General features: G+C 42.0%; 1 protein-coding gene across 1 annotated transcript; it reads left to right on the plus strand.

Moving 5' to 3' along the window:
* Positions 1-205: 205 nt before the first annotated feature.
* xkr6a (XK, Kell blood group complex subunit-related family, member 6a) lies at positions 206-7,102 on the plus strand. Its single transcript, XM_053314578.1, has 4 exons — positions 206-798; positions 4,599-4,795; positions 5,521-5,938; positions 6,598-7,102. The coding sequence occupies exons 1-4, from the start codon at positions 206-208 to the stop codon at positions 7,100-7,102; spliced, it is 1,713 nt and encodes a 570-aa protein (XP_053170553.1).
* Positions 7,103-14,420: the final 7,318 nt, after the last annotated feature.

A 14,420-nucleotide genomic window follows, 5' to 3' on the forward strand; every position in this document is an offset into this window, starting at 1 on the left:
GGAGAAGAGGAGCCGCCGTCGCGTGGCCGCCGGCTCTGATGGCTCCTCGCGCCCCGGGCGGGAAAGAGACACAGCAGACGCCGCGGCGCAAGAGGGAAGGGGACAGCAGGTATCTGGGAAGTGACGTGGTATCCGGGCCCCGCGAGAAGGCATCACGGTGCGGTTGTCGTGCTTTTCACAGGAGGGCAGGAGCGGGAAGGGGAACATGGCCGCGCAGTCGGACGGTGGTAAAGCCGGGCTCGGGTATGGGGGCGGGGGCTCCGGGTTCGCCCAACTGTATGATGTTGACGCCGAGGAGCCTCTGGACTCCGCCGCGATCCACATCTGTCAGTGCTGCCGGTCCTCCGCCTGCTACTGGGGTTGTCGCTCAGCCTGCCTCGGCTCTCTGCTCGGTGGGGGCCAGCCTGCCGTGGGGGTCGGCGTCAGGGAGACTCACTGCCCGCCCCGAGAGCAGCTGTGGTTGGATTGCCTCTGGATCATCCTCGCCCTCCTTGTCTTCTTCTGGGACGTTGGTACGGACTTGTGCCTGGCGGTGGACTACTACCGGAGGCAGGACTACCTCTGGTTCGGCCTCACACTCTTCTTCGTGCTGGTGCCGTCGGTGCTGGTCCAAATTCTAAGTTTCCGCTGGTTCGTGCAGGACTACACCGGCGGGGGGCTCGGGGAGGTGGAGGGGCTGACCAAGAGGGGCGCGGTGGCTCTAGGGTGCCTGTATCCCGGCAGAGATCGCCTGCAGCTGGCCACCATCTGGCTGTGGCAGGCGACCATACACATCCTCCAGTTGGGACAAGTGTGGAGGTAAAGGGGGCACAAACAACAACACACACACACACACACACACACACACACACACACACACACACACACACACACACACACACACCTCACTTCAACCTATCACTGCACTCTCTCTCTTCCTCTCTCACACTCCTTCTCTCACACACACACTTAATGCTGCTAATGGGTCGATTGGGGTGTCTACTCGATGAAGCAAAAAGAAAGGAAAGCTTGCTTCACACTGACAGGCGCTAGAGGAGGAGCAAGAGGAGGACAAGGAAAGGCTCTCTGTGACCTCTCCAGCACATCAGCTACTATCTGGGGATGACAGACAGATATTAAGATAGACAGTGATCCCACTACTTCACTACTTCACTTAGATCAAAGAGACAGAGTTTGTCACAGAGTTTCTTTTCTTTCTTCCTTTTTTTTTTGGGTCACCTTCTGAAGTTAATTCAGCAACTCACACTGATTGTGCTGTCAAAAAGAGCAGCATTTAAGGCTGGCAGGGTTACAAGTCACTGACAATATGCACTACAGCTGAAGCAGAGAGCCTCTTTACACTTATTAACCCCATAGAAACTGGAGCTAAAGTGGCACACTGTTTGCTTTAAGGGAAACGCTGTCCATGGTGCTGAAATAATCTCCAGCACCACGGACAGCATCAGTCAAGGTTCTTCATTCCTGTTGAAGAATGAGGAGCCTTGGCTACATGTGAGTGTGTGTGTGTGTGTGTGTGTGTGTGTGTGTGTGTGTGTGTGTTTGTGTGTGTCTGTCTGCGTGTCAGCATGTGTGACCAGTGGAAAAACGGTGTCACGGCTCTTCCCATGAGTGTCAGCATGCATGGAGAGTACAAAGAGGAAAAGCATCTGTGCTTCTGGCAACACATCTCTCTCTCTCACACACACACATACACACATGCACAAACGTATACACACAGTTGGATATGGGTAGGTGCTAATTGAAGTGCTAAAAGCACTGGCAGGAAAAAAACAAACACACACACACACACGCACCATTTACTCTTGAATACACACACACACACGTCTTTCTCTTGCTGGTTTCTTGGGATGTAGCATCTACTTGGTTCCTTGCTTCATATTTGTGTGTGTGTGTGTTTGTGTGTGTGAAAGCACAAGTAGTAGTGGCAGGAGTGTGTGAGCTTGTCTTCAGCCTCCAAGCCCTCTATGCAAGGACAGTGTTCACTCTCAAGCTCCCTCCCCACCCCTCTTTCTCCAAGAAGACTACTTAATGGTGTCCACTTGCCTCTGGGCGGGCAGCAGGGAGAGTAAAGTGGTGTGTGTGTGTGTAAGTGTGTGCGTGTGCATGTGTATGTGTGTGTGTTTACATCCTGCTGTGCGAGGGAGGGATGTACTACTCAGCTCCTCTGCTTCAGTCTCTCTGTGGTTGTAGGGTTAAATCAACCCCCACACTCACACACACACACACACACACACACACACACACACACACACACACACACACACACACACACACACACACACACAAACACATAACCCTCCTCTGCTTTCATGTACCCAACCCTAGTAATCACCCCCTCAGCCTGCAGAATGGACTCTCCTACCTGGAGGAAGTGGAGGAACAGGAGGAGGTGGAGGAAGAAGGGGGAGCGAGGGAGGGGTGTGGGGGGAGTAGGGGAAGAAGGGGAGGGTTGTTTGTGGCTGAGGAAAAGGTACCGCCTGATTGAGACAGATTGCTTAGAGATGGAGAGGCTGTGGAGAGAAGAAGGGGGTGGTGGTGTGTGTGTGTGGGGGGGTTACACATGCACAATGGGTGTAAAAGAGGGGGAGGGGAGAGAGAGGAAAGAAGGAGAAGTAGAGAGGGAAAGGGAGGAGTGAGAATGGTGGGGGTAGGGTGGAGGGGTGTAAGATTTACTGTATTCGATACATATGGTTTGCAATTATGGAAACCAAAGATGTTAAGTGGCTGTCATGGTCACCTGCCATGCTGCACAGTAAAGCCTCAATCCTTAACCTGAGTGTAAATGATTGCACTTCCTGTTGACAGATTATTAATAAGACAAACAAACGATGCTGGTTCTTTATCCTTCATTGATCTTGAGTCAAGGGCAAACAGCAATATAGTGTTTGTATCTTATTTTAAAGCTGCAAAATCCATTAATTCAGCTTTAAATGGTTCATTAAGAGTTATTTACATACATGTACGTGATAACGCTAGGCGTGCGTGTATAGGCGTTTTCCCCTGCATGGCACATTATTTATGTTATGCAAATGTAGCTCATATGTTTGAAACCAGATGGCTGTCGTAGCATTACATATAGAGGCATGCATAATATAGGAGCAGACACACACGCAGCAACCCTCATACACGTACAGTAGTAAAGCACACGCAAGGAAGCAAGGGGAGTGTCATTAGAGTGCATTAGCGCATATGTGCATTTACACATACATGGGACCACAAACACACACGCATATACACACACACACACACACACACCCTTCGTGAGTACCCTTAAGCAGTTTTAATTGAAATCACTGCCTACATCCCACCCACACTTACTGGAGTCTCCCACAGCTGGAATTCCAGTCAGTACATATATATATAACAAAACAATTTTATACCTGTTTGTTCATGAGGAGGTTCAAAATATTCAGTATAATACCTTTTACAATTGCATTTGTTTGATTTGTCTCATTAATATATACCCTAATAATGTACCATGTAGTTTTTGTATTGATGGGGATCCAGGACGTCCAAGTCTGCTGCTCACAGGGTTGCATTCACTAGACCCTCAGATGATTGTTGAAAGTCTATAAATGTCTAAATCATAAATCATATTTTGATAGCAAAATGTAATAGAATGTCTTGATTGCTTTATCATCTTTATCAGCTTCTCTATCTCTTGAATTACATATATGTGGGATTTCTAAGTAGAACATTTGTTTTGCCACTATTCCCATGATTAAAATATAGATACTATTTCCACTAGCATATAGATGGCTCATTAACATGATAAAAGACCAATGTACCAAATTTGGATTTTCTTCATTACTAGTGTTTCAACAAGCCAGCTCTTTAGCTATCTAGGTATCTGTCACTGTTTTGATTAGATGCATTAGAGCTTCAACTAATGATATTTTTATTGTTGTTTATTTGGCTGATTCTTTTCTTGATTGTTCCAATAGTTGTTTTGTCTAAAAATGGCAGAAAATACTGAAAATGGCCACTGTAATTTCTAAGGCTGCAGCTAATGATTATTTTCAATATCGAATCATCTTTTGGTTATTTTCTTGATAAACTGTTTGCTCTATAAAATGTCACAAAACCCAAGGTGCAACATCAAATGTCTTGTTTCATCCTAACCAAGCCTAACCCTTCAACCCAAAAATGTCACCGAGAACTAAAAAAACAAGAAAATAATCACATTTAAGATGCTGGAACCAAAGATTGTTAAGTTTAAAATGCTTAATGCAGCTTTTTTGCAGAACCCAAGGTGATATTTTCAGAGAGATTTTGTTCTTTTCAGACCAACAATTGCCAAAATATAAATAATTGCCAGTTCATTTTTTTGTTGATTAAGTGATCAAGAAGTAGTTACACAGCTTGATTTCAGCTGTTTGCATCAGGTGACGCTCATCAAGTCAGCTTATCAGACCAGCAGGTGTAGCTCATTATCAGGGGTTACATGATCGCTGTAGTAGTATAACAGTGAAAATTATATTCACGGAGCTTAAAACACATAATTAGTGAGAAAGAAAAGGAATGACATTGAAAAATACAGATTGAAAGGGTGTATGTTATTGTTATTAATTAGCACTTTTACCTCTGACCCCCTACAGGTATATCAGGACATTGTATCTGGGCGTCATGTCGCGCCGGCAGAAGGAACACCAGAGACGCTGGTACTGGGCCATGATGTTCGAGTATGCGGACGTCAACATGCTGCGGCTGCTGGAGACCTTCCTGGAGTCTGCACCTCAGCTGGTCCTGCAGCTCTGCATCATGATCCAGGAGAACCGAGCCGAGACGCTGCAGTGTAGGTGGAGCTCCGGTTCTTATGTAGAGCTTAGTTCTTATGAACACCTCCGACTTCCTGACACATTAACAAACGCGGAACAACCATGATTTCATGTCGAGCACAAAGCACATACAAATCAACAGCTGCACAAACAGTAATTAGCAATTTGCACACACACACCACGCTTAGTAATTTGTGGTTACAGATGGTGCTGCTTTTGGATTTTCACACAATGGTTTTGGTTCACATTGTCCCACAGAGCTGAGCACAATCATAAGTGTTCGGGGGATGTGCTAGCCAAAGTCCATCAGCCTCCTCTTCCTTATTCATCCAGGAAATGTATCATCTAGGCGGCCACCCACTGCTCTTATTCATCCCTATCATGCTGGACTTTTGTGACACCTTCTACTTTAATGCAAATATGTGACTAGTACAGAGGGTGGATGCACACAGCAGCAGGGATATTAAAAATAACTTTGCAGTTGAGATTCATACTTTTAAGTGTCATTACCACCTCTTATTTAAGGATGTGCTCACATTATTACACAAATCACCCCCCCCTTGACTCAACATCATTGTAAGCCAATTCAATTTTTGTTTCTGAAACCTTAAAGTCTGATTCAATTTTATTCTGTTTGATTCACTCAGACCAAAAAAAGCATCCACATCATCCACATCATCCACATCATCCACCTCTCTTCTCTTTCTCTCCTTTTGTAATTGTGCTCTGCCTCTTCTTGTAGGCATCTCCTCCCTCGCCTCCCTCCTGTCTCTCGCCTGGGTTCTGGCCTCCTACCACAAACTGCTGCGGGACTCACGCGATGACCAGCGCAGCATGAGCTATCGCGGGGCGCTGCTGCACCTCTTCTGGCGCCTCTTCACCATCTCTTCCCGCGTCCTCTCCCTCGCCCTCTTTGCCTCGCTCTTCCACATCTACTTTGGCATCTTCGTGGTTGTCCACTGGTGTGCCATGGCCTTCTGGGTGGTGCACGGCGGCACCGACTTCTGCATGTCCAAGTGGGAGGAGGTGCTCTTCAATATGGTGGTCGGCATTGTCTACATCTTCTGCTGGTTTAACGTGAAGGAGGGCCGGACGCGCCACAGAATGGTGGCATACTACATTGTGGTGTTGGCCGAGAACACTATCCTCACTGGACTGTGGTGAGTTAGTCCAAGTGGCTTTTTTCTTGAAGGGAAATTTTAACGAATAGAAGATATCACATTTGTTTGTTACATGCAATGTAATAAGCTAAAGAAAAAAAAACTCAGTACCTTAGGAATAAAAATAGGAGAAATCCCAAGAGAGGCAATTCAAACAAGGATTACCCGTCCTTGGGCGACTTGATATGCAACAGAAGCTGCAGATTGGAAAAAGGCAATTACTAAAACAAGAGCAAATACAGTCTAACAGTGAGGTTACATTAAGTTTGATTTAGATATAAGAAGACCAACATAATGTGCTGTATAAATTAGAATCTCAAGAGATGAGTGCCAGGAATTAAGTCCATGAAAATGTCCAGTAGGGGTACCTCATACCAAGTCCGAGGAAGACCAGGAAGGGAATGGGCAGGCCTGAGAATATATGTGGGGATCAAAAACAGAGTAGTATGAAAACACTCTTTGATGTGATTTTGTTGACAAAGGCTAACATATAGAATAAGGTCAGGGTTATCATTTGAAGCTGGATTATTAAATGTGTGTAGGAGGCAGGGACAGGTAGCATGAACAAGAAACGTAAGAAGTTAAAAGGTAAGTATTAAAAGCAAAGTGATTTACCTTTTCATACATAAACCTTTGAACACATCACCACCATCCTGCAGGTACGCCTACAGGGACCCAGTGCTGACTGACTCCTACGCCGTCCCAGCACTGTGTGGCGTCTACCTGACGTTCGCCGGTGGGGTCCTGGTCATGCTGCTCTACTACGGCTTCCTGCACCCAGCCACCGCCCACCTCCAGCCAAGCCCCGCCTCATCTTGTTGCGCCACGCTGCTTTGGGGTCTCCCGTTGCCACCGTCGGCACCGCCCACAGCCCCGCCCACCCCAGCCCACATGACCAAGTCACAGACAGAGGAAGATGTGGCCGACACATGTCTTCCTGTCTTCCAGGTGAGGTCGGCACCCCCTATCGTCAAGCCCGAGGGCCCGCTTATAAAGATCGACATGCCCAGGAAGCGTTACCCGGCGTGGGACGCTCACTATGTAGACAGGCGTCTGCGGAGGACTATAAACATCCTGCAGTACATAACGCCGGCCGCTGTGGGCATCCGCTACCGTGATGGACCCCTGCTGTATGAACTGCTGCAGTATGAGTCTTCACTCTGACACACACACTTGTCAGCTTAAAACACAAATCAATACACATGAGCACACACACACACACACACACACACACACACACCATAAAAAGAACATGTCTATATACATGAATACTCAGATTCAGAGAAAATTAAGAAATACATTCACACGACACAATGTCACTCTTGCTAAAAGCACACAAACACAAAAGCAATCTAGCACACTTTTATGCATCCACACACACACACATACACACATACATTCCTTGCGGGCACCTTCGACCTGCAAGTCCCATGGCCATGACTCAACAAGCTGCTTCATCCCTCTGTGTCTCTATTTCCGACTCTTCTGATCGCGTTTCATCTGTTATAGTTTATTTAATTCCACACGTCCGAGCTCCGCTGTGAAGAAAAAAGAAAAGAAAAGAAATCAAAAAGTGAGCGCCATTTCACACCGGAGTCTTCGGCCACCGCATGCTGTTTACGTTGCGCACACTTTCATGGGTTTCAGTAGAATAAAAAGACGTGACACAACGAAAGAACAAACTTCACTTTTAATAAAAGGAGTTTCTGAACACATTGTCGTTAGTATAGTCGAAAGGTAGTGTATATATTTTCTATGTACAGAAGGGATGTTTTTTATGTACCGTTATGTTGTTGTCGACTGGGGATAGAGCAGTTGGACACGTCGGTTTTTAGGTCGTCGAGGTTACAAGGGAGAGTAGACGAGCATGATGGGAAAGATGGAGATGGAGAGGGTATTGTCATTTAATGCACACTGAAACAAATTTCACTCAATCCCTTAAAGGAATAGTTTAACATTTTGGGAAATATGCTAATTAGAAGATTAGCTTAGCTCAGCATAAAGAATGAAAGCAGGGGGAACCAGCTAGCCTGGCTATGTCCAAAGTTTTTTCTGAGGCTCAGAAAGTTGTAAGTTGGTTTACTGGAGACTTGCCTGCTCAAGAAATAGTTATAAGTCGGTATATTTCTAAACAACAGAACCAGGCCAGATAAAACAGTAGTAGTATCTATATTCTCATCAAACTCTCAACAAGAAAGCAAAAAAACATTTCTAGAAATGCCAAACTGTTTTTTTTCAGGATACTTACACTTTAGCATACACTATTTTAAACATCAGTTAGAAACATTAGCTCTACAGTGAGAAAATGAGAATAGACGTTCAAAACAAAACTTAAGACTAAAATAATGTAATGTTCTTGCTCCTGATTGCCTGACAATGTTGAAATATTTCAGAGTCAAAACTTTCTGTAGCTAAAATGTTTGCCTAGATAAAGAAAAAGTGGGTTAACTGGATATTTATGTTCTACATTTTATGAATCTATATGATATGCTATCTTTATATACACTAAGAACTTAATATGGAATTGCCATAATAACAGTAGTTTTGATTACAGATATAGTCTGTCTCTCACTTAATACATTATATGCTAAAGAGTTAGCATGGAGCTTGAGCGAAAGATCTACTGCAGAAACATGTACATTAACGAATATGCCAATCTCCCCAAAATTATGTAATGCTAATTAATAAACATAAAGGCAGGCTATTAAAAAATACATTTCAAAATACCATCAATAGCAGACAAGAGGTGAGGATGTCCAATATTGTTTGACATTCTGAGAAACAGACAAAAAAATCAATTGAAGCTGTAAGAATATTGAAAGAAAATTGAAGGGACAAGTTCTCCATCCTTTCCTGTTATGCTTAGAAAGGATTCTGCGAGGGAAATTTTTTTTATCTAGTCTGTCCACAGTTGCTAAAGCAAAAAAAAAAAAATCTGGCTGCGTCGGGTTAACTTGCTAGACAGTGACAAAAATGAGAAATCATCTCCAAATTTTCAACATAAAGAGCAAATGCATGACTAATAATATTTGATCTATGTCTACTACAGTTTTCTGTTTGTGATGTCTTAATCATGTTGGTCCCACGCTAACAGGGTGCTGTCACTGAAGCTAATATAAAACAGTTTTGGACTTTAATCGTCACAACCCTCCCGATGAGTTGTCTTCTCCTGTAACACGTCCAATACCAACTCCTACAAAGCCACCCACGGCTGAGCTGTGATGTATGGCTCATTATTTATTTTTTTGTTTGTTTATCCCTGTAATCCAAGCTGTTACCTTGGCAGGCGACAACAAATGGGCCAAGATATCAGTCATCAGGCCGTCGGTAGAAATGCTGAAACTCCTGAAATCACACGCTGTCAGAGGGCCGCCTTAACACTGTGTGGCGGCCAGTAAAAACAAAGAGTTTGGAAGGTGGTGAAAGTGTTTTTGCTGTCCAGCGCTTCACACCTTCTCTCTAGTCCCATTTCAGCGGTAGAGCTGAGCGCATAGCACATGTGAAAAAAGGGATACTTTAACATATTTTTGATGTTCACATTTTTCTTGCCTTTTAGTACATGCTGAAACAATAAGTCAATTGACAGAAAATGAACCGACTTTGATACTTGATTAAGTCAGTAATCATGCAAAAATGCCCTGTCTTCAGCTTCTAAAATATGGAGATCTGATACTTTTCTCTGTTTTATATGATCATAAATTGAATACTGGAACTGTTGCTTGGACAAAACAAGTAATTTGAAGGCACAGGACTTTGCTCCATTGTCTAACATTTTATAGACTGGTGGTTCAAAATCTTTTTGGCTTGTGACCCCCTTAAAACAAAGCAATGGCTGCATATGTTCACTGGTTGTTAGCAGTATAACCGGCGGACATATCTGAATCATATCTGAAGTGATAAAATAATTCAGTAATTCATGTGAGAATAAAACAAACATTGCAGTAAAGTATAAAGAAATAAATTACTTAGTTTTTTCTTCTTTCTTATGTTCATCATATTGTGATCTGTTTGATTTATCTAATGACCCTTACAGGGGTCCCAACCCCCATGTTGGGAACCATTATTATAGACTAAACATTGAATTGATGAATCTAAAAAAATGCTCAACAGATTAGTAGATGATGAATACATTTAAGTCCTACCTGTTTTTATCACCATGTGGCAGGTAAAAAAAAAAACCCACTAACACAAAAAATGTTGAAGTATCCCTTTAAGTTTGAACAATGTGAACAAGGAGTAAGCTTAACATTACTTTTCCGTGGTGCTACAGTAGTCAAATAAAAAGAATAAAAGACAAATTAGTTCATTTTGCTGCAAACAGACGTTTAGTTTGTGCAAGCGTGCAACAAAAACTGCAGCATCAGTGTTCATATGGTGCGATACACTCAAGCTACAGAGTCAATTGGCTGCTAATCCCACTTCATATGGTGCAAAATATGAAACACACATGTACTTATGGTGCAATAAGGGCAGATTGTCTCTTTGAATTCTATGGTGCAACTTCAGTACTGCCTTCAGTTATCGTCCAAGGCTGTGCCAAAGGCTCCGTCCAAATGGACAACTGCTCTTCCTGTCCTGCAGAAGCTATGCAAGTCTCTGACGCAGAGAGATGTGCTTAGTTCACACATTCACAACACACACACACACACACACAAATACACACACACACAGACAGGGTTTTCCTCCGCAGCAGGGAGATGTCCCTACCTCGCCGCTTGAACACATACATACACACATGCACTCACACACCACTAATGTCCAATGATCCCTTACCCCTTTATAATTTGGGAACAATATTCATATGGTGCTATTGAGTAAAGATGGGTGGTTTTTGTATAGTTGTGGTTCCAGTGATATATGAAGACTTTAGCCAAATATGTTTAGAAAATTTGAAGATTGATTGAATAGTAGTAGTATTCAATCAATCTCTGTCTCCTCATGTAGAGAGTGTACATAAAAACAGCAACACCTTCAGTCTTTGTGACACATAACAATAAAAGCAACAATGCCTTATCCACTCGACAGAAGTGGAGGTTTTTTTTCCCAAGATAACCGAGTCGTTAGTCGTGTAAAAAGATGACTATTATGAGGGTGGTGCTACTTTTTGGTACACTCTGATTTGGACATGCACAGCACATTAATGTCAGAGCACAGCGCTTAAAGCAAAGGAAAACAGCATACTGTGCTAGCACGTGGTCCGAAAAACTGAATATGTGCAATCTAGAGAGCACAGTCAGGCATTTTGTGTTAGTCTCACAGATTGTGCTTGTGAATTTCTTGCATGAATGTTCTAGATTTGAGCTCCCAGGAAAAATAAATGGTCACTGCAGAGGTTTAAAAAGGTTTGAAGAGTCACAGCTTCGTATGTGCTTCGGGGTTGTTAAAGTGAGGTTTATGTTGAAATCCATAGCGGCTGCCCCACTAGCACTGACCTCTGACACAAACCATAGCCCCTTGTCCTTCACAACTCCCACCAATCAGAGATCAGGTGTAACACAGCCAAATCAGGTTTGACACAACCAAAAAAAAAAAAAAAAAAAAAGTTATTTCTTATTCTTGCTTCTCATATGCAGCGTTGAGACTCGATTGTAGCTTCATAATCAAACTGCAGATATCATATTATTTTGTTTTTCCACACGTCATCTCACCCAGCAGTCAAGAAATGCCTGGATCCACATTCTGGTCTACAGTCGAGTCTGCACCGCTCCAAATGAGAAGTTGGTAACCAGAGCCTTTCCTCTGTAGGAAATTGAAATCCAGTGTTTTGTCACTATTGTATGGCTACATATCCACAGCTATGCAAGGTTACAGACAGGAATTCTGGACTACAAAAAAAACCAAAAAAACCCCACCACATCACTTTACTCATGTATTGCTTTTTATTATTATGATTTTTTGCCTTTTTTATTAGTTTGAAATGAGGAGGTGAATATAGCAGAAACCATGATGTATTCATTAATTAACAGTATTAATGTGCAACAATGCAAACGTGATGTATACTGATCTGCACCATTTGTTTACATGTTTTGAGAGGTTTTTTTGTGTTTATTTATGATAATGTGGTGATCCTGCAAAAAAAACAGTGTAATGTACCTTTAACTAGAGAACAGCTGGGATGGATGCGACTTCCCGACTGAGGAATGTGCATCTAATTATGAAAATTAAAACCGGGAAGTTATTTTTTTTCCTTTGGATAAACACACAAATGTTCCACTATCAGGGTCTGCAAAGCATATGAGGTATGTGGTTAGTGTGTGTGTGTGTGTGCGTGCATGTCTTTATATTCTTAAGAGGACCAATTTCTTTTGCAAACCGGCGTTGTGAGGACATTTCTGTGTTGTGAGGACAATTTGGCCGGTCCTCACAACTTCAAAGGGCAATTTGAGGGTTAAGACTTAGTTTCAAGGTTAAGGTTAAGGAAGGGTTGGGTTTAAGTATTTAGTTGTGATGGTTGAGATCAAGGTAAGGGGGTCCTCACAAGGATATAAAAACAAGTATGTGTGTGTGCCTGCCGTATGTGTCAGTAAAGCTTCATATGCTTTTGTTTAGCCAAAGTTTTACTTGCTTGGTCCAGAGCTGTGAAAGTATCATTACTCATCATAGTTTTGTGGAACTCGAGGCCAGACGCTAAGCTGTTTCTGATCTCAGACCAGTTTCTACCAGATTTGAGTTCAATTACAACAGAAATCCTTTTATTTTAGAACTGGAGAGGTTCGGTTGTTTGGCACAAATACTCAAATTCAATTATGGAGAAAAAAAGCACTAAGGATTTCAGTGATTTGATTCAGGTCTGGATACTATAAGCACAGGGCAGGGTCAATCTAAACCTTAACGTGGATGTATCTATATGATGTACAATGAGCTTTTATTTTGTTGCGGTCATGCTTTTCTACTGTGTTCTTCAGCTTGGGAAAAAAAGTAGCTTTAGAAATTTCGATGTGCAAAAATAGCTTTTACTTTCTCGTGATTGGCATTTTGATTGTAAATACCTTTTTCTGGTAATCCTTCTCAGTTGGATCTATGTTCAATGAGTTCGCTTAGATGGCTCTTTGAAAATGTACTGATAGTAAATGTTCTTTATAAATATCCAGAATGTAAGACGAGAGAAGAAAAATATGGTTTGACTGGAAACTGTGTTTTTGTAGGAGTCTGTGCCATCGTGTTGTCTTGAGTATAAGCACACTGATATTAGATGTGTAGGCAGGATGAAGTTTTTGGAGACGATTCGCCAGACAGCCATTAGCAAGATTTGGTTGAGTTAACATCCGTCTCACATTGCTGCTAAAGAACGAAGATAGTTTTTAATTGCTCGGCAAAGAGAAATCATCTCCACAAGCAATGATTGGACATATTCTTTCTAAGAAGTGCAAAAATTTTAATCCCTGATATTATTCATTAAAACAAGTGAAAAATGCGCCAAGTGAGATATAATTCCAAAAAAATGTTTTAGAGACAATATATTTCAGGAATAATTTGACATTTTGGGAAACACTCTTTACTTTTCTTGAGAGATTTGAAGAGTTAGATGAAAAGACTGGTTCAACCACAATAATTATACTCTAAATATGAAGCACAACACATTTCATATGGTTGTGGATATAGAAAAAAATTGGGTTAACAAGCTCTTTAAGGGAAAATGAAGCATTTGTTAAAATGGACACTGGAAGGGATTAAACAGTTTGATAAGATGGTTGTATTTGCAGTATGCAGCTCATAAACATATATACATAGCACATATTTCAAACTTTGGGTTGGAAATGGCCACAGAGAAACAAAACTAGCAGTCCTGCTGTTTTATTTCCTAATGAGAGCAGGCAGGGGCTGTCTGGCTAATGTCTACTAACTTCCCTGCAAGAATGATGGCTGCTGTCATCAACCGTGTTCAAACTGCTCCTGCGTCAGCTCATAAAACATCATTCAGGAACCTTCTGGTCTTTTTGGGGTAATTCCCAAATTCACACCGAATGTCTGACCAACCACAAACGAAACTGGAGAGAAAGAAAGTGATACGTTGCTTATCTCCGGTTTGTCTGTGTATTCTGTGTCTACAATAGTGTTCAAGCATTCTGGGGAAGAGTTGGATGATATTTTCAATGGCTCTAGGTGGCCAACGTTAGGAAATGTGTTATTTTTGTTACAATACCTCCTGAAAATAAAAGTCTATTTATCTGTGAAGAGACAAAGATTTACAATAATACAGATGACTACATAGAAATTATGACAGATTTTAAAAATATAAAACAGATATAAATGAAAACATGTACAGCTCATTTGGTTTTGAACACGATACAGAAATGTATATGTGTCAGTACTGAGTTTGATTTTATATATTTACCATTTTATTACATTGTAATGTTGTGACTGCGATGGAGATAAAAAAAAAAAATACAAAGGAATATAAATTAATTTTTCCAAATGTGTGTCGCTTTTCCTTTCCATTTAATGACACTTTATGTGAGAAGTTGTTATATGAATCACAACA

This window comes from Scomber japonicus, chromosome 24 (assembly GCF_027409825.1).
Source record: "Scomber japonicus isolate fScoJap1 chromosome 24, fScoJap1.pri, whole genome shotgun sequence".
NCBI lineage: Eukaryota > Metazoa > Chordata > Actinopteri > Scombriformes > Scombridae > Scomber > Scomber japonicus.